This window comes from Artibeus jamaicensis, unplaced genomic scaffold, assembly GCF_021234435.1.
Source record: "Artibeus jamaicensis isolate MK-2021 breed Jamaican fruit bat unplaced genomic scaffold, CSHL_Jam_final contig_464, whole genome shotgun sequence".
NCBI lineage: Eukaryota > Metazoa > Chordata > Mammalia > Chiroptera > Phyllostomidae > Artibeus > Artibeus jamaicensis.
In genome coordinates, this window is record NW_026521842.1 from 1,671,080 (window position 1) to 1,690,622 (window position 19,543).

At 48.6% G+C, this 19,543-nt stretch overlaps 1 protein-coding gene across 2 annotated transcripts in view; it reads right to left on the reverse strand.

Annotated features, from left to right (window-relative positions):
- Positions 1–16,952, reverse strand: part of ACSF3 (acyl-CoA synthetase family member 3) — an 87,919-nt gene extending 70,967 nt beyond the window's left edge. The window contains exons 1-3 of one of the 2 annotated variants that reach the window (XM_037142321.2): positions 16,885–16,952; positions 8,519–9,223; positions 6,995–7,150 (exon numbers count right to left, since the gene is read on the reverse strand). In XM_037142321.2, coding sequence (XP_036998216.2) covers positions 6,995–7,150; positions 8,519–9,199 — 837 coding nt within the window. In that variant the 5' untranslated portion in view covers positions 9,200–9,223; positions 16,885–16,952. The remainder of the gene's footprint in view (positions 1–6,994; positions 7,151–8,518; positions 9,224–16,884) is intronic. The other variant, XM_037142322.2, reaches the window with a different exon arrangement.
- Between the last annotated feature and the right edge of the window lie 2,591 nt (positions 16,953–19,543).

The window sequence follows — 19,543 nt, forward strand, 5'->3', positions numbered from 1 at the left end:
ATCCTATCTTCTTCTCGCCCATTGAGGCTTCTAGAGATGAGAGGCTGGGCTGTGTTTAGTGTGGCTGACCTGGGCGTAGACCCAGCCACCACCAAGTCCTGGCAACAACTTTGCATGAGCCTGGTCCTTATTCCACTTACCAAAGTCTCACCTGTTACCATGAGCACTTGGACAAGAGGGCACAAAATGGCAGAGAATTAAACTGCTCATGTTCCAGGTAAGGCACATGCTCTGGCATGAGAGGAGGGAGAACAGGCCTTGTGGGCCCTCTGTCCACTCTGACCTGTGGTCCTGGCCAGGCCTCCTCCACCACCCACACACATGGTCCCACCCAGGCTTCCCACAGGGGGCTAAAGGAAGAATGGAGCACATTCAGCCAAATGAAGGATGCTAACTGGTCCTGTGTTCATCAACGGAGACATCTGACCCTGGCACAAAGGCATCCACCCAAGATGCGCACGCAGCTGGGAAGTCCTCACCATTCTGAGTCACGCAAAACAGTAAAGATGGCAGCTGCTGTGCTGAAGCAGGTATTTAAATCAGCAGCATTCCTCCTCCAGGTTGTTCCAACACGCGAATAACTTAAAAATTGCAGCTCTGGGGGCTCCCTCTTTGGGTCCCGCACTTCACTAGTGAAAACTCCTATCTGCTCTGACGTGAACTGTTATAGCAAGACCAAATAGTAGTTCCCAAGTTGGGCTGCAGGTAGTCGGGGTCCTGCCAGATAATGGATGTGAAGGTGCAGGCACTTCTTTTACTCATCATCTCCCCAGTGTGACCCTGCTGTGCAGCCAGGACTGGAAACCCTGGCTCGGACCCTAACTGGCAGTACTGCCATGCTGAGCAAAAGCAAGGTAAGGATTGACTGTAGGCGAGAAACTGCAACACTTAACCAGCTTAAAGTAATGACCCCCACGGATGAAATCATCACCTAGTTTTTAGTAATTCCTCACCACACACAGGAAAGGGTTCTTGTTCTGTTTTTAAGTTGCTCTGGCCAAAATCTGGCAATAAGGAAGGGCACTCCATAATGAAAGACTGGAGATGGGAAAATAGCTGCCCATCTGGCAGCTCCTAAGACTCACTGCTCCTAAGGCCTAAGAGTGCCTCTTGCCCTAGTAACCCCCAAGCTGTGGAGCAGATCTGAGGTGTGAGCACCCCCTAACCAGCAACTGCACACCATGGAGCAGATTTGATGGGCTGAGAGCACCTTGCGCCCAATAAGCCCACACCGTGGATCAGATCCATGGGGCCAGTGCAGCATAATGTTCTTTGCTTCACTCCCCCAAACTCTGCCTGTACCTTGATACACACATTGCCTGAAATCACCACCCCGTCACCCACCCACTTAAACAAGATCGTTTCTCAGATCCCAGAATAAACTTGGTCTGGGGCCACAAGTCAGACAGGGCAGCATGTTTAACCATGGAAAAGGGTGTCCTGAGCAAGGGTGCTGGCCTCAACAGAATGCACTGGTGGTTTCCCAGCTGCCTGTGGTCCTGCCCTGATTTAGTGCTCCTGCCGCCAGGTCCTGAGGAAATCGGCCAGAGCGAAGTCAGCTGAGACGAGAAATCGATGGAGACTGGACAGCTCATCAACAGCCAGACTTTGTTCCTCAGGGGTGACATCAGGCAGTTCGCCCATCCATCTTCCCGTCTAAGTCACTGTCACCTCATCAGTCAGCCTCGCAGGATGTGACAGTCTGCCACCTCACTGTTAGCATGCATTTTGTTCAGCGGGATGACCTGAGGACCCTGGGATCTACAACTTAAACATTACTGCAGGCTTCTCGTCACCCCATACCACTGGGTTACACTAATTTCCTTTTTTAAATTTTTTATTTTATTGATTATGCCATTACATTTGTTCTATTCCCCCCTTCATTCCCTCTACCCTGCACACCCCTCCCCCACCATTCTCCCCCTTTAGTTCATGAACATGTGTCTCAAGTTCTTTAGATTCTATATTTCCCCTACTATTCTTACCCTCCCCATCTATTGTCTATCTACTGTCTATGCTACTTATTTTCTGTTCCTTCTCCCCCCACTTCTCCTTCTCCCACCCCCCTGTTGCTAACCCTCCATGTGATCTTCATTTCTATGGTTCACTCCTGATCTAGCTGTCCTCTTAATTTGCTTTTGTTTTAGGTGTGGTTGTTAGTAACTGTGTTTGCTGTCCTTTCACTGTTCATATTTTTTACCTTCTTTTTCTTAGGTAAGTCCCTTTAACATTTCATATAATAAGGGCTTGGTGATGATGAACTCCTTGAATTTGATCTTATCTGAGAAGTGCTTTACCTGTCCTTCCATTCTAAATGAAAGTTTTGCTGGATAGAGCAATCTTGGTTGTAGGTCTTTGGTTTTCATGACTTGGAACACCTCTTTCCAGCCCCTTCTTACTTGTAAGGTCTCTTTTGAGAAATTAGCTGACAGTCTGATGGGAACTCCTTTGTAGATGACAGTCCCCTTATCTCTTGCTGCTTCTAGGATTCTCTCCTTCATTTTAATCTTGGCTAATGTAATGATGATGTGCCTTGGTGTGTTCCTTCTTGGGTCCACCTTCTTAGGGACTCTCTGAGCTTCCTGGATTTCCTGGAAATCTATATCCTTTGCCAGAATGGTGAAGTTTTTTTTATTATTTGTTCAAATAAGGTTTCCACTCGTGACTGTTCCTCTTCCCCTTCTAGTACTCCTATAATTCGAATGTTGGAATGTTTAAAGATGTCCTGGAGGTTCCTAAGCCTCTCCTCATTTTTTTGAATTCTTGTTTCTTCATCCTTTTCTGTTTGGTCATTTTTTCCTTCCTTCTGGTCCACTCCCTTGATTTGAGTCCCAGTTTCCTTTCCATTACTATTGGTTCCCTGTGCATTTTTATTCATTTGAATTAGTTTAGCCTTCATATATTCCTCTAATTTGTGACTAAAATCAACCAGTTCTGTGAGGATCCTGATCACCAGTGTTTTGAACTGTGCATCTGAAAGTTTGGCTATTTCTTCATGGCTTAGATTTATTGGCTCTGGGGCTCTGAGTTGTTCTTGAGCCATGTTTTGATCTGTTTGTCCCTGTTACATATGAGGAGAGGCGCCTTAGGTGTTCACCAGGGCAGGGCTGCCCAGGTCGCTGTTTTTTGACTCTGTATGTGGGGGTGGGGTCAGAGAGGGAGTAATGGCAGTCCTCTCCACTCCTCCGCCTCACCGCTCGCCCCCGCCTGTTTATCTGAGCACAAATGTGCGAGTCCACCGGGGCCTGCGCGGTCTGTCTCAATACTGTCTCTTCACTGGTTTATCTGCGCGCAAATGTGTGACCGCAGACAGACAGCCGTGCCGTGCCTTCCCTGGGTCCACCCGTAGCTACCCCTCACCTGGGATCTGTGCCCTCGGCTGCCTGTGTGCCGCCCAGATCGGGGGATCTTTTTTGCCCGACCTGCTCTGCTCCTGGCTTCGCCCCTCTCACTGGTTTAGCTGAGTGGTTCATTATTTTTGGACTCCATATTGTTCGATTTTCTGTGGTTTGGTTGCATTTATTATTGTTAAAACTTTGTTGTTTTTAGATTTGGTTGTGCAAGGAAGCAAAACGTTCCCACCTATGCTTCCATCTTGGCAGAAGTCCAATCTATACTAATTTCTTAAATATACACTTAAACAACCCCCCAATATTTTACTATCATAAATTTCTAAATTCACAAAATCCTGAAACTCAGGGTTGCAGTCTTTATCAACCACCACATGAAATTTGTTTCAGTGTTTAGCTCTGCTGCACAGTTCTGAGAAATTCCAAATTAGTGCCAAGAAGCTGGAAGGTCTGAGATTTGACCCTCCTTGTGAACTGCCCTGGTGGCCTCTCCTGACCCCAACACCTCAACAGGAGAAAGGAGCATCCTAATGACAGACAATAACCCTTCCTGTTCAGAGTGAGGCAGGCTTGGTGTTTAAGGGACCCATGTGCTTCCAGGCCCCGTGGTGGGGCACCTGTGGAGAGGCAGGACAACTCCCAGTAGGCCAAAGAATATACAAAACCTGGAGCTCTGGGGACAGAAATGAAAACCCTGTAGGTTTTTTCTCTGTTGAATGCTTAATTATTCAAAATGTATTCTCATTTTCACAACACCTAAACTACACAGGAACATATTCAACAAAGTCAATTCCATCAAGCTTGTTGATTTCAACAAGACCTCTTCAGAGGGTGGAACACCAAAGATGGCAGGTAGGGCCTTCCGCACGCCAAGAATGAGGTTCTCTGCCATGTTTCCATGTGAACTCTCCCACAGTCAACGACACGTATGAGTCCATCCATGAATCACACCGTCCATGGTCATGGGCCATGAACACAAGAGGCTGGATCCTACTGTCCTGGCCTTTATAAACATGCACAAAGGCAGAGCTTTGCAGATAAGTTTATCACTTTAAGGAACTATGGTAATAAATTTTAAGTAGACAATCATGTTACACTGTATGTATTTATGCTCTGCTTTCAAAGGAGTTGATACAGTAAAACTTTATTAAACAAATAACCTCTCTCCTAAGTGATTTATGGGACTTTGTCTCCATATGCTTATGCACAGATCCAGCCTGCCATGATATTTAAATAATACAGAGGGGTATGGACCTGCTGTCCACCAGTGTGTCCTCAGCGTCCTCAGAGCCAGTGGAGAATGGAGAGGCCCGGGAGTCCATACATCACCTCAATAACCATCCACTCACTAACACTCAGACCCTCTATGCGCTAGGCCCTGAAGACACACTGTGAGCTGAGGAAAACCTGTGTCTTCAGGGAAGGCCCGCTAGGGCGACAGAGATGATTCTGCAGGGATTCTGCAAGGTGGTAAGTGCAGGGTCAGGGCCAGGATGGGCTGGGGAGGGACTGCTGCAGTGTGAGTGGCTGGGCCTTGCTGAGTGATGCATGAGCAAAGACTTGCAGAGAGGTGAACAAATCGAGTATAGGCCAAGGATTGGCAGGGACAGAGTGTTGACTGAAGTGGGCGTGTGGAGTCTGTGGAAAGCAGGGCAGCCAGTGCAACTGGAGAAAAATGGTGGTACTGGAAGAGGTGAGAAGGGAACAAGGCCTGGCTCTGCCGGGGAGGAAGACCAGCCACCCTTCCTTCCTGCTTCTGTTTACCATTCCTGGGTCTCTGTGTTTGGGGAAGAAGAGACCTGCTCGATTTTTATTTGTTCCACTGTTGTGCCCATCCCACACCACATCCCTGCCAGGCCTGCTAGGTGTCCATGTGACTCCTCAAGCAGCACTGGGAAATGAGGACTCTGGCAACATCTACTTGAGAAGTCCCTCAGTGAATGGGGCTCGGCCGCTGAGTTCCTGGTCACTGGGGCTCTGGGCCAGGGCAGGGACCTGCTCTCTCTGTGTTTATGGGGAATCTAGAGACTCAGCTCTTCCTCCTTTCCCCTGTAATTAACCAACACTGCAGTGTGGGCAGCAGGAATCTGCAGGCGCAGCTCTGGCTTCTGAGAAAACTTGGTGGAGCAGAGTGGGCTGTGCTGAGAGTGGTGCACAGTAACTCACACAAGGACGGGGGCTTTCCTGTGCATCATCCTGGTCCAGGGAGGCCCTCCTAGTGAGTGGAGAATTAGGGGTCTTGGAGAGCTCAAAGTACAGCTGCATTCTTGTGTACTAGCCTCCTGGTCAGGTAAGCCTCCCTGCTGGAGGTGAAGCTTTCCTCACGTGACCCTGTGACCATACCCACTTGCCCTTAGCAGTCACTCCCTGCCAAGCAGAGAACCACCTCAGATGATACCCCTACAACCTCCCACCCAGCTGGCCATCCCTCCCTTCAGTGTGGCGATCTGCGGGTTAGTGTCAGACTCACCCATTTGAATCATCTGAAGTCACCTCTGAGCACGTTGTTCTGCATGCCTCATAGAGGAAGCAGTGCTGAGAATCACAGACTTGGAAGGACCCTCAGTCAGAGACCCACAAGGAAAAGAGGGTAGAGGAAGTGGCCTGATCCCTGGACCAGCAGGCCATGTGTAGGCCTTTATCTTTGAAGGCATACAGTGCCTCAGCACTCTGCCCTGAAAGGCAGCATCAAACTCTGTTCACCTAAAAACATTTAGAGTCCTGCAGCTGAAAAATAAAACATAAGATGAAGGCAAAGCTTGGTGGCTGAAGGAGGGTAGGAAGAAGTCCCAGAGCCCTGCCTGCTAGCCCCCATCCTGGAGCTGTGCCAGGGCCCTCAGGACAGGGCCCAAAAGGCTCCAAGGGAGAGCTACATGCCAGGTCACAAGTGGCAAGTGGCAAGGCCAGGTCCCAGGTCCTCTCCCATTCAAAATAGTGTCCTTCATGGTTCTGCTCTAGTCCATAGTGATGGCTCCATTCCCACTTCCCTCTCCACACAGCTACAACCATCTGTACATGCCCCTGCGACCTCATCACAGCACATTGGGAAAGAACAACATGCTGAAAAGGGGATAAGCAAGACTACCAAAGTGTCCCTGGCTGAACTATCCACTCCAGAACTGCCGAAAGCCAGGGCGGCTGACTATAAAGAATGGCCCCCAAATGTCCTCCTCTCCAGAGACATGGCACCTCTTGTCATAAAAGGTACTTTGCAGATGTGATTCAGTTAAGGATCTTTGGATGAGGAGCTTGCCCTGGATATCTGGGTGGGCTCAGTGTGATCCTGGGGTCCTTAAGAGGGGGAGGCACAGGGACAGGTCACCATGAAGCAGAGATGTAAGTGATACAGCCACAAGGAGAGGACCATGGTGCCTAGACACTGGAAGAGACAAAAACAGGTTCTCCACTGGAGCCTCCCAAAGGAATCAGCCCACCCTGCCTACCCCTTGATTTTGGCTCCATGAGACTCATTTTGGATCTCTGCCTGTAACAGAATAAACTTGGGCCATTTTAAGCCCTCAGATTGGGATCATTTGTTACGATGGCAACAGAAAACTTGCACTGCTGGCAACGTGTACACCAGAGGAAGGTGCTTGGTCCTCGGGCGCACAACTGGCCACACCAAGAGCTCATCTCTAACTTACCAGCTGGGCATTGAACTCCGGGAGCATCACACAGGTGGCTCCCACCCAGAGAGGACAGAGCAGCTTGTTGACCACACCGTGGACATGGTGTAGTGGTAGGACATGAAGGATCACATCGTCTTTTGTCCATGCCCACTTGTGGACCAGCCCCGTCACCTGTAGGACAATAGCACAGCCTCAGACAGGAAGGAACCCACCACGCAGATGGAAGAATGCAGAGAGGGCCTCCCCAGCTGAGAGGTGGAGCAGGGAGAAGGCTCATTCCTCTTCTCCCCATCCTTAATGTCGTCTATAGGAAGTGGTGATGGAAGGATGAGGGTCTGAGGGTCTACCCGCTCCCCCTATGTGGAGAACAGTCGCAGCTGAGGGCTTTAGTCAGTTTGAATGGGTCTTTAATTTGATGTCTCATGGCTTCCTCCCAGAGGTCAGAGGTACAAACACTCTTGGTGGCTCCCTCCCCAATGGTCAGAGGTGCAATTTCAGCTCTGACAGGCCCTGGCAACTCAGGCCTCACCAGAGGCCAGTGCTGTATCCAGTTGTACAACCTCTGAGGCCTGTCTGAGCTCCCTGCCACTTCCAGCCCCATCCTCACCTCAGCTTGGCCGTGAGGGAGCCCAGTGCTGGGTGTTCTGGGAATATCCTCAGCTTTTAGTGAGAAGCAGTGTCAGACTCGCCCATTTGAATCATCTGAAGTCACCTCTGAGCACACTGTTCTGCATGCCTCAGTGACTGCTATGTGCAAACACATTTGAGATTATCACTCCTCTTAGAAATACAAGTCAAGAGACTGTCTCTCCAGATGAAAAGTATGTCTCCTCTAGGAGGTAAAAGTCATATATCATTGCGCTCCCTTGCAGCCAGCCTGGATTCAGTTTACCACTGACTTATGGGACTGACTCAGCCTAAGACTCAATGGTATTGACTTCCTTCCTATTGTGGTTTGGGCTTCTGTTTTATTTTATTGCTCCTGTATAAAAGTCTTCATTGTGCATTGAATAGTTTTTTGGAAGGGCAAAAAGTATATATTACAGACAAATAATGTGGCTGGGGAGTTTTGCAAAGATACTAACTAAGGCTACAGAACACAAAAATGTACTCAAGACATTGGCACATATGAGTTCCTGCTTTCAGGTTCACAGATAAGCCCATTAGGTGCTGATTACATGTCCTGACACTTGCTTTACAGCTCACCTCTGAAGACCACCTTAATAATCACGTCTAGTGGTCTAACCTGTCCTCCCCATGCCACCAGCCCTGGGGCAGCCCCTCAGTGGGTCTGTAACTTGCTCTGCACTTGGGTGCTGCATCCCCTTGGCCCTTTGACAGGCATTGTCCTGCATGGCTTAGTGGCACTGTTGGTGACTAGGCACCATGACCCCTTACTGCTGCATTTCAGATGGGGTTGGTAGGATGGTGAACGGCCCTACAGAAAGTAAATGAACACCACAGCACCCCCAGCGGCCACACTGTAACTGTGGCTATGATTGACCCTTCCCAATAGTGGTGTCCCATGCAAGCACTCACCGTAGCCCTGATGTTGTGATGGGTGCTCAGGACACCCTTGGGCCTCCCCGTGGTCCCACTGGTATAGATGATCATGGCGCCCCGGTCTCTCCAGTCCCGCTCCGGCACCTCCCCCTCCCTGTGTTCCTCAGCTGCCCCACTGGAGACAGAAGGTGGGAGAGGCAGGAGTGGGACCCCTAGCTTCCTGACCAATGGACTCAGGAGCTCCACATACTCCTGGCCAGCAAGGACCACAGAGCTCCGGGAGTCCTGGATGAAGTACTCCAGGTCGGCCTGGGGGTGCTTCCTGTAGAGAGGGACAGCGATGCCACCACTCATCCACGAGGCCCACTGCGCAACCACGTAGGAGACGTCATTGGAGCACATAAAGGCAATCCTCTCTTCCTGGAGGTCCTGGCCAGCACACTCACGGAGCCTGAAGATCTCCTGTGACAGGCGGAGGCTGCGGCAGTAAAGGTCCTTGTATGTGTGACAGCCATGCTGGTCAATGAGGGCAACTCTGTCCCCAAAGGCCAGTGCTCGGGTGAAAACTGGGGCATTCTTGTCAGAACGGGCTGCCAGGGCCATGTGCAGAGGGCGGCTTCCTCCATGTCTTAAGGGAGCCAGTTGATGGGTGGCCACTGTACAGACCAGGCGCCGGAAGGACATCACCGCGTGGGACAGTGTTGCACTGACAAACATCGACTTGGTTTCCCTGGGGTGAGGCTAGAAGAGGAAGAGAGGGTACCACATGCTACTGTGCCTCATCCCCCCTAACCTCCCCTCACCGGAAGATATGTAATACCCAACCAGAACGAGGTGGCCTAACTTTTCCTCATAAAGTAACCTCCTAAGTGAGAAATGCCGACTCTCACAATATACCACCTTTGGAATTTAAATGTCCAACATTTAATCTCATAAATTTAAGGATTTCAAAAACAGACAAGAATCTAAAACAATGAACTAAAATAGGTAAAACCAAGCATATAGAATTCAATGCACTTGTGAGGAAGGGGGTAAATTCTCCTTTCTCTCCTCTGTTTTTTTTGGCTAGATGGAGAATCAAATCAAGGAGAAAGAAAATGAGAAGGGAAAATCAAATTTACTCTCATGTGTACAGAAGTCTCACATATATGAGAAAGTCAGAGACCCTACATATGTAAGAGCTTCAGAGACAGAGGGGAAAATGAGGTGCGTACGGCATCCTGAGCGAAGGATGAGGTCAGGTACCTTAGGGCTTCAGAGGGGAGGAAGGTCACTGAGAAGAAGGGTGACGAGAAGAGCAGAGGGGAAGTAGTTAGAAGCCTGCCCTATCATACAGACAGGTCATGAGAGGTTACATCTGGAAATCCCTTCTTATGGGCAACTGGGAAATTCAAATTCCTCTAGATACTAAAGAGGAATGGGGGACAGAAGTTTTTCTTGAGCCCACAGGGCCCCAGGTGCCTTTAGCTCAAAATAACGTAGCACTGAGGCACACTTGGGGTAGCTCATTCTGAGTCCTCGCACACTTAAGGTAAATTCTGAATAATGGTTTTTTAAAATCCGAGCCTGGAAAAAGACTAAGAGGGATAAGTACTATGGTCCACCAAGTAAATGTTCTCTCCATCAGCAGGCGAGGCCAGGGAACCCCAGGGATTCCACGAAGACCCAGGGCTTGATTCTACTCTCAAATGCTTCCCAAACGCTGAATGTCTGGGAACTTGGTGACGTGCAGGGTCTTAAATAAAGCAAGTTCACAAGCCTGAATATTGTTAGTCTGTTTTTTTAAGCTGAAATTTCTTCCTTCTCTCCCCCAAAAGATTACTAAATAATGACCAAAACTGTCAGTAAGAAGTGAGAACTCCCTGGGAGGGGCTGTGACCAGCTGACTTTCAACTAGAATTCTTTGAAGGCAGAGAGAAGAGAGACCTGGGGGGGGACCTTGGTCAGTCCAAAGTACCTACCTTCGAGGGCAAGTCTGACCTTGGGCTCCTGTTCCACTCTAGGACACTTTCCCACAGTGACAGTCCCGTGTGAGCTCACACTTTCCAAATTGCTTCTGCACTAATGGCAGTTTTAACTGAAATTTAGCTCATTTCAAGAGGTAAGGATACCACCTGCTCCCCTAGACTCCTTACTAGCAGCTTAATTGAAAATGGGTCCTGCCTAGGGCCAGTGCAGTCATTAAGGTCAATAACCATTTGCCCTGGTTTGAAACCCCAATTTCACAACTCCTTCAGAATCCCTCCTCCCCACTGCAGCCTCTGGGGCTAAGAAAGGTCTCTGCTCCCCCCCCTCCCCAAATGCCCTGTGGCCTCTGCTCCCTTCTCAGCTTTAGCTGTGGCTCTACATCAGAGCAGTGTCTGTGACAGGAGCAGACAAGTGGGCCAGCTGAGTTAGTCCTGAAGGGTGGTGACAGTCACAGGGACCCCAGAGGGTGCTCCTGAATGCCAAGGGCTGACAGGATGCCTTCCAACGGGCCACCAGCAACATTATAGAATAAAAGCTGTAAATCTCATCCTCCTTTCCAAAGGCCTTGAAAATCAAGGAAGGTCAGGAATCACCCCGCAGGTGGCCCTGCCCAGCAGGAGGTAGCCCAGGCTGTCCCCAGGCTGGGGCTGCTTCTCCGAGAGCTCGAGAGTGGCTTTGCAGGATCTGTTTCTTCCACGCTCAGCATGTTTTCTCTGACAAATCCTCACTTTTCTTTTTCATTAACTTGTTACAGGGAGAAAACAAATGTTGCTCTCATTATATGTATGTACTAAACAGTTTTGTTCTCTGTTCTTAATCTACAAAACAAACTATATACAACACTTTATAATTACTTAAAACAAACTCCACAACGATAAAAATGGCTTGAGCTGAGCTATGCTTTGTAGTGACACCCTTAGTGTGTGGAATGGCCTGCCAGTCTCCTCAGCTGGCTTCTTCCACAGCCAAAGGCTCCTCATAAGAGTCTCTCAGCCTGGCCAGGAAGGGAATAGCTCCAACCTCAATGCAAGGTGGGAGGAGATCCAACACCTCAGAGACACCCCTCATTGCCCACAGGGGCTTCATGTGGAGGCCTCTCACCTCTGGCTGGCTGCTCCCAGGTCCTGGAAAAATATTCCATAGGACTCCAGGGCCTTTAACAAAGTTCACTTCCAAATCCACTTGCCCACACTGCTTCCATATGAAAGAGGCCACCTATCAAAAGCCAGACTGTGGTCTAGGACTTCTCTGTGCTTTGCCCTCTACATGTGGTGGGCTCATTTCTAGTTTTACACCCTGGATTACTGTTACTATAAAAAACCTGACACCCTGGCTGGTGTAGCTCAGTGACTGAGCAAGGGCCTGCGAACCAGATGATTGTGGTTCGATTCCCAGTCAGGGCACATGCCTGGGTTGCAGGCCAGTTCCTAGCAGGGGACGCACGAGAGGCAACCGCACACTGATATTTCTCTCCCTTTCTCCTTCCCTTCCCCTCTAAAGATAAATAAATACAATCTTTTTAAAAACCCACAAAAAAACCCCTGACATGTTACAAGAGTACAGCTAGGCTTGACCAGAGAAAACAAAAAATGTAATAAACATGTGCAATACGCCAGTTTCAGAAAGAAAGAAGGAAAGCCAGGGGAAAGCAAACCAGGGCAGCTTTAACATGCTTTCTTTCCTGACTTCTAGAAAATTCATCTCTATTTGCTTTGGGGGCAGGAGGCGCGGGAGAATGGGGATGGGAAAAGAGGGACGAAAACAAAGCAAATCTGCAAATGGAAAACAGAAAACATACTATGCAGTGTTTCTGGGTCACTTTCTTGCTGGTGAGAGCACAGGAGAGATGTTCTAGGGGTACCAGTTTGAAGTGACAGCACTTTCTTGGGTGCTGAAAAGCAGAACACTCCGGCAGCCAGGTGCTGCTCGCACAGACAAGGTAGATGGCTGGACCAATGAGCTAGGAAGTGACTGCTTCCCCACCCCTCTCCCCAGGAGGCATGAGAGGGGTGTAGATGCAATGTCCCAGCTGCAGCCAAAATCAATATGGCTCTCCTCTCCTCAAGGCCTCCTCTCTGGGGTCTTAGAGAACAGGTACCTCCCCTCTCTGCCTCATTCCCCTGGGGAACCAGGAGCTGCACTGTGCTGGGGGAGGGGGCAGTCAGCACCAGATGGAAACTGGAAAACAGGGCTGACACACCCTCCCTCCCAGGCCTGGGGCCGTGGTTAAGGTCTGGTGGATGTCCGTCAAGGCACTGTGGACTGTGAATGGATGCAGTGAGCAGTCACACCAACAACTGCAAGGGAACAGAGGCCACGTAATAACAGGTGAAGCGGTGATCCACACCCAAGCCTGGCTGGTCCCACCTGTCTATCATACCCTAGTGGTGAGGAGCTTCAGTGATGAAGAGTCAGGGATGGGGAGCTGCACTGAGAGGTTACAGAGACAGTCGGTAGGAGCACTGGAGGGTCTCCCCCATTGGCCAAGATAGTGGCATGGGGAGGCTCTTACACAGAGCTGTAAGAGCTAGAAATAAGAACGGATGGGGCCCAAGTGGGCCAAAAGCTAGAAAGGTGAATGGATAGGGCCTGAGTGCACCAAAAACTAGAAATCTGAATGGACAGGACCCCAGTGGCGAAAGCTAAAAATATGAATGGACAGGGTCCAGGGCACTGGGAAAGCTAGAAAGGTAGATGGATAGGGCCCCGAGGGTGCCAAAAGCTAGCAAGACAATTGCACAGGAAAAAAAGCCTTCCCCTCTCTATCCCTATAAGAACCTCCAGGTTTAGCTGGAAGACAGAGATGGTCTTTGAGAAGGGAGTCCGCCATTATCCCAGCTCGTGTGGCACCTGAATGAAACCCCTCTCCTTTTGTACCAGCACCTGCCTCACAAGTATAACTTTTGTTGCAGCAGGCAGCCAAATCTGTTTTGTTTGGTTGCAAGAGGACTTCACATATTAACTCAACAGTGTCTCATAGGCTGCTGGCAGGGCTGAGCCAGTCTAGGTGACACCCATGGCATCGAGTCCTCCATCCCAAAGGGCACTTTTCAATCACTTCAAAATGAGATATGAAAACACAAAATGTGGGTCCTTTGTTCCATGGCTGTAGTTTAAAATGCATCCTAAGAAAATAATCAGAGGTGAACATGAAGCTGCACATATACATTCACTGCAGCGTTACTTATAATATTGAAAAACTAGAACTAACCCAAGTGGTCCAGAAGAGGTCTAAGAGAGTCCGGGCATATACATGTGAGGTATTGGGGCTGCAGCCCAACTTTGGGTAGCACAAGCTGATTGGGAGGGGCTCCTGTGACACGGCCAATGGAAAAGGATGGTCAGAGTTAAGAAGAAGACTCGAGGTAAACACCCAGATGTTCACAAGGTTACAGGGCTACTAGTGATTTTCGTTTTCTTCTTAGTGCTTCTCAATTTCCTCCAACTCTTCTGCAGTAAGCATGTATGACTTTTGTAATCAAATTTTAAAAGTCTATTAAGTATCATTTGTTTTTTTAACAATGGAGATGCTTCGACTTCAGCATTAATTTTTTACACACACAACAAACAAAACCACAAAAAGTGGGCTCTGGGTGTGGTGGATGAATCTACTGGGTGTTTGTAACTATCTATAGCTTTTTAAAAAAATTTTATTTATTTATTTTTCGAGAGAGGGGAAGGGAAGGAGAAAGAGTGGGAGAGAAATATCAATGTATGGTTGCCTTTTATGCGCCCCCTGCTGGGAACTGGCCTGCAACCCAGGCATGTGCCCTGACTGGGAATCGAACTGTGATACTCTGGTTCACAGGCCCGTGCTCAATCCACTGAGCTATGCCAGCCAGGGCCAGCTTTTTAATTTCTTAAAATGATAGAAGTGAATAAAAATTAGATAACAGCATTCCTCTTTTAATTAAAGCTACTGGTTCATAAAAGGTCTATGCAGACAACAAAAAAGTTTTGACAAAAGTGGCTCAACTACATGCTGTGCTAACATCGGACACCAATTAGGTCATGTATCTGCAGCAGCAAGAGAGACCTAGGTGTCTCCCACACTGCATGTGCTGCCGTTAAGCCTCTGAGTGTCTGGGAGGTGACAACACCTAGCTGGGTTCCACATGGGGTTGGGTGTGAGCCAGACAGACACAACACAGTCCTGGCCTCTAAGCAGAGTGCTCCTGAAGCAGGCCCTCCTGGGAGAAGTAGAGCTAGGCTCAGGGTGAGAAGAAGCCAGCCAAGTAAATGTGCAAAGAAAGAGATACAGGTAGCAACTCTAATTGTGCTCATACCTGGGTGTTTGTGGAGCAGATGCTGAGAAGTGGCCCTGCATGATGCTCCCCACAGAGCCTGACAACAAAAACCACTTTTAATTTTGGTAAATATTGCCAGAGTAGCCTCCAGAGAGGTTGTGCTAATTTATTCTCCCACCAGACAGTAAGAGCAAGGGGCCACCACCCCTTCAAAATAACTTTTTTGTCCCTCAGGCATGTGACATTGTAATACTCCATCATAACACTTTCAATACAGAGCTAAAATCTTCAGTCATGCGTATTGGGGCCTGCTTTGAACAATTAAAAAAAAGAAACTGGTTCAGGGAAGATGACTGAACACTCCAGCTCCAGAAAGACCAACAGCTCCCTCAGGAAGACAGCCCCCACCTTCCAACCACAAGGACCCCTTTAGCCATGAGGCTCCCCATCACCACCAGAGGCACAGCTGCCACCATGTAAACGCAATTCGGCCATGGGTTTTCTCTATTTCAATTACCAAGCTTCATAAAATTGCTCTTAGCACCCCTACCAATCTGAGATCACCAGCATCACCGTGCACCAATGTGTACACACAGAAACCTGTATTTTGGTGAGCCAGGACGGTTTTCTCCTGGAGCGCAGGGGGCAGGAGCCCACCCAGACACCCGGCAGACCACTGGGTGTTCTAACTATCCAGATTCTCAAGTCAGACCATCAGGGCACACAGACTTCTCAGAATCCTCACCCAAAACCAGGAATTTTACATCTTTTGGTTAAGAGTTCAGATTTTAGGGTCAACACAGTCTCAGATATGAACCATCCTCTTTTCTTTCTAGTTTTCTTCACTTAAGCCTTCAATTCTCCATCTACAGATAAAGTAACAGCAAGACCTGCACACAGAGCTCTGTGAGAATGACCTGCACACACCGAGGGGGAATCAAGTAGAGCTGCATGACAAAAATTACTTGATAAGAATGATACTTGCATTCAAATGAAGGTGGCTGGTTTCAGAATGAATAAAATGGCACCTGACTGATTAACACCCCCCTGACCCTGAATCTGAAGCGACCCCAGCACTTCCTGTTGTCTGCTGCCTGGGGAAGGTATGGGGTGCAAGAAGTGGACCACACTCTCCCTGTGGTGGAGGACATTTGTTTCAACATGATGCCTGCGGTTTGGGGGAGGTTGTTCTCAAAGTTATATTTTTAAGTAACAGACATTCACGTTGCATGAGTACTACATTCAAATAAAAAAACCAAAAAGGAAAAAACACACCCTTAAACCCCTGTCCATATTAGCAAGTACAATACTATTTTAAAATTGCCACCTAGAGGGACATAGCTTACAATCCCAGGTCCACCATTTAATCCACTGATTCAGTCCGCCTCAATGAGGGGTTCTGGGATATGGGATAAGAAGAGCAAGGAAGCCTCCTTTTGTAACAATCACAGGGAGACTGTGGAAAGATCACTAGACTGTCAGGTTTCACCACAGGAACCTCCTAGGACCCCTGAAATCCACTGGTAACCCCTGTGCTCCTGGACCCAGCTTTGTAGCCCTCTGACCACTGGCCTCACCTAAGCCCAAACCACAAACATCTCCCCTCCCCAGCGGGGAATCAACAACTCCCCAAACACGTGATTTCTGTTCCCACATCTTAAGTTCTCGTCCTTTCCCTCTTTGGCAAACTCCTAATCATCCTTCAATGTCCAGCTTAATATCACCTCCTCTTTAAAGTCTCCCTTTTCTCCGGAAAGCAGCCTGCTCATAAGGCCTTCAAACACCTGCACTTACGTACTGCCGTTTGTTTAGAGATGTACTTGACCCCAAGTAGTAGTTCAAGGATGATTCCTGCAGGTTCAATGAGAACGGAATGCATTTTGGACACAAAAGCCCAAGCCTCTAACAATGGCTAAACATAGACTCCACTAACTGCAACACCCTTCTGGGACCACTGAGTGCGGAGGGACCCTGCCCCTGAGCACCCAGCAAAGGGCAGGTTCCCTCCACAGGACAAGGGCACCTGAGGTCACTGTGGACAAGGGCAGCAGGAAGGGGGTGGGACTGGGAAGCGGGTCCAGAAACCGGCGAACTCAACTGGACATCTGTGGGGCTGGGGGAACGTAACCAGGAGCCCCGGCGCGGGGCGGGCGGGCAGGGAGGGGGCTCCGGACCAGCGAGCTTTACCTCAGCCTGCAAGGTTACCCGCTCCTCCTCCTGCAAAGTCGAAACCGGAACCGCGGCTGCGCGCGTACCCCACGTCCGGTGCCCAAGCTCATTTCTCCGGGCTGCGCCGGGTCACGGCGGCGGGTTCCGGGAGCGAACGTTCCCCCGGGTCCCCGTGTGCGACCCTTTGCCAGTAATACTGAGTGAGGTCAGCGAAGGATTTTGGTTTTAATCTCACTTAATTTAATCTCATTTTAATTTAGTATCCCGACTCGACAGCGCAACTCTAGCCCAAAAGCGTCTCAGAATTACAGTTTACAGCATGCGGATTAAAATCTATCCTGGTCCCCAGTCTTTACTGGGATTGGGAGAGTCTGCGAGTCAATTGACTCCTTCGGTGTTTACGAGGACTTGGAACCAGGATACTAACGCTCAGCTAGGTTGACAGATGTTTAAACTTTCGGTACAGCAAAGAAAAACGTTTACATCCAGACACAAAAGTTCATTCAGTTGTCTGAAACGTGTTAATTTTTTTCTAAAATAAAAATAACACCTTGACGGCTTTGCTGTTAAACAATAAGTACAAATTACCTGAAGAACCACACACACAGTTTGTAGCACGTGTATTTTCTTGGTGTCCCTCTTCCTCCCTGGTGATGATTGTTTAGGAGGCAGCTGACCAGTCCTGGGAGAGCCCCAGAGATCCCTCAGAAGGCTGAAGATGGTTTTCTTTTTTTTTAAGGTTTTATTTATTTATTTTAGAAAAAGGGAAAGGGAGGGAGAAAGAGAGGGAGAAAAACATCAGTGAGTGGTTGCCTCCTGTGTACCCCATACTGGGGACTTGGCCCTCAACCCAGGCATGTGCCCTGACAGGGAATCAAACCGGCAACCCTTTGGTTGTTAGGCCAACATTCAATCCACTGAGCCACACCAGCCAGGGCTGGAGATGGTTTTCTTGGGAGGAAGAAAAGCTAGATCTCAGGGAAGGTTGTAGCATTGAACATGGGCCCAAACTTGAATTTGTGGGGCCTTGGCTGCCAACCTACTAAGTGCCATATCCTAGAGATGAGTCTGATTCTCTGTCATAAATCAATAAGAAGCTCTAAGAAAGAACCTTCCAGTGACATAAAAGGGCTCTTGGAGATTAAGAATGCTATAGCCCAAGTAGGGAAGGGATGAAAAATCTTCTAGAAATAGAATAAAAATACTAAAAGATGGAAAACAGGAGGGGAAAGAAAAGCAAAAAGGAGAACAAATACAAAAACTATAGCAGTTTTAGAAAAGGAGAGCAGAGAAGATAGAGGGGAGGAAATAATCAAACAAACTCAAGAAAATTAGCAGAACTAAGGGGTGTGAGCTTCTGGATTGAAGACCACAGAGTGCCTGGTATAGTGAAGAAAAGTGGGCCCACAGCAACTGAGCAAATAACATCAAACATTTCAGAATATAGGGGTATGGTATGGAAGATCCAAAACTGCATGTGCAACATCTCACTTGATGTCCAAAAGAGCACAACACCTTATGAAGCCCCACCTGAACTCAGGATCTTCCCCATTATGGACTGAAAGATTGCGTCTCCCTAAATTCCTGTGATGAAACCTAACCCTTGGTGCAGTGGTATTAGGAGGAGCTTAAGTCATGAGTCAGAGATGCCATGAATGGGATTAGTGCCTTTACAGAAGAAACCCCAGAGAACTCCCTTGTCCCTTCTACCATGTGAGGATGACACAGGGAAAAGATGGCCATCTAGGAAGAAGCAGACACTGAATTTGCTGGTGCCTTCATCTTGGACTTCCAGCCCCAGAACTGTGAGAAAAAAAAATGCCTGTTATTTATAAGCTCCCCTGTCTGTAGTGTCTGTTGCAGCAGGTGGAACGGACTGAGGTGGTTCCCTAAGCAGTTGCCCACAGCCTTCCCATCTCATCCTTAATCCATGGTTCACAGTTGTACAGATTCCTCTCCTTCCTTCCTGCCTCACATCCAGTCCTCTTGGCCTTTCCTTCAAAATTTTTCTGAATCAGCCACTCCCTACCATCTCCACTGCAACCACCCCAAGGGGCCCTGGGAAACCCTTGTTTCACACCAGGATTACTAAAATAGCCTCCTCCTGGTCTGCCTAATTGCTGCCCTCCTCAGTCTGTCCCTAGCACAGTAGCCGGGGTGGCCCAGTGTTATAACCTGAGTCAGATCCTAGCTTGCTCACTGGCCCTTCCCCCTACACCACAGAGGGCCCCCCCGCCCCTCCCCCAGCCCCCACACCTGACAGATGGGAACAGTCATTCTCAGGAAGGCAACACTGATGGAATATCTGATGTGTTTGCTCCATGAGAGGAGGTTTGAGAAACTGAGGGAGAGTTTGGACATAGAAGAGAGATAAATATATACATAGAAAACTGATAAACTTAAAAAATGAGGCAATAAGAAAATGCTGGAAAACAGAAGATGTGCAGCAAAAGGCAAAGCAATCACTGTTTTAGGAGGCTCCATTCTCAATAGTGTTGATAGAATGACAATGATGTAAACATTTTATAATATAAACATTAATATGCAAATATGGATGTTGATCTGAGTTTGTGGTAGGCTCTGGGAGGGAGGGAGGGATGGGGCCACAGGAAGGATGTGGGCTGGAGGACAGGGTGTTGTGGGAGACATGTACCCAGATTGTCCATCACAGGAGCAA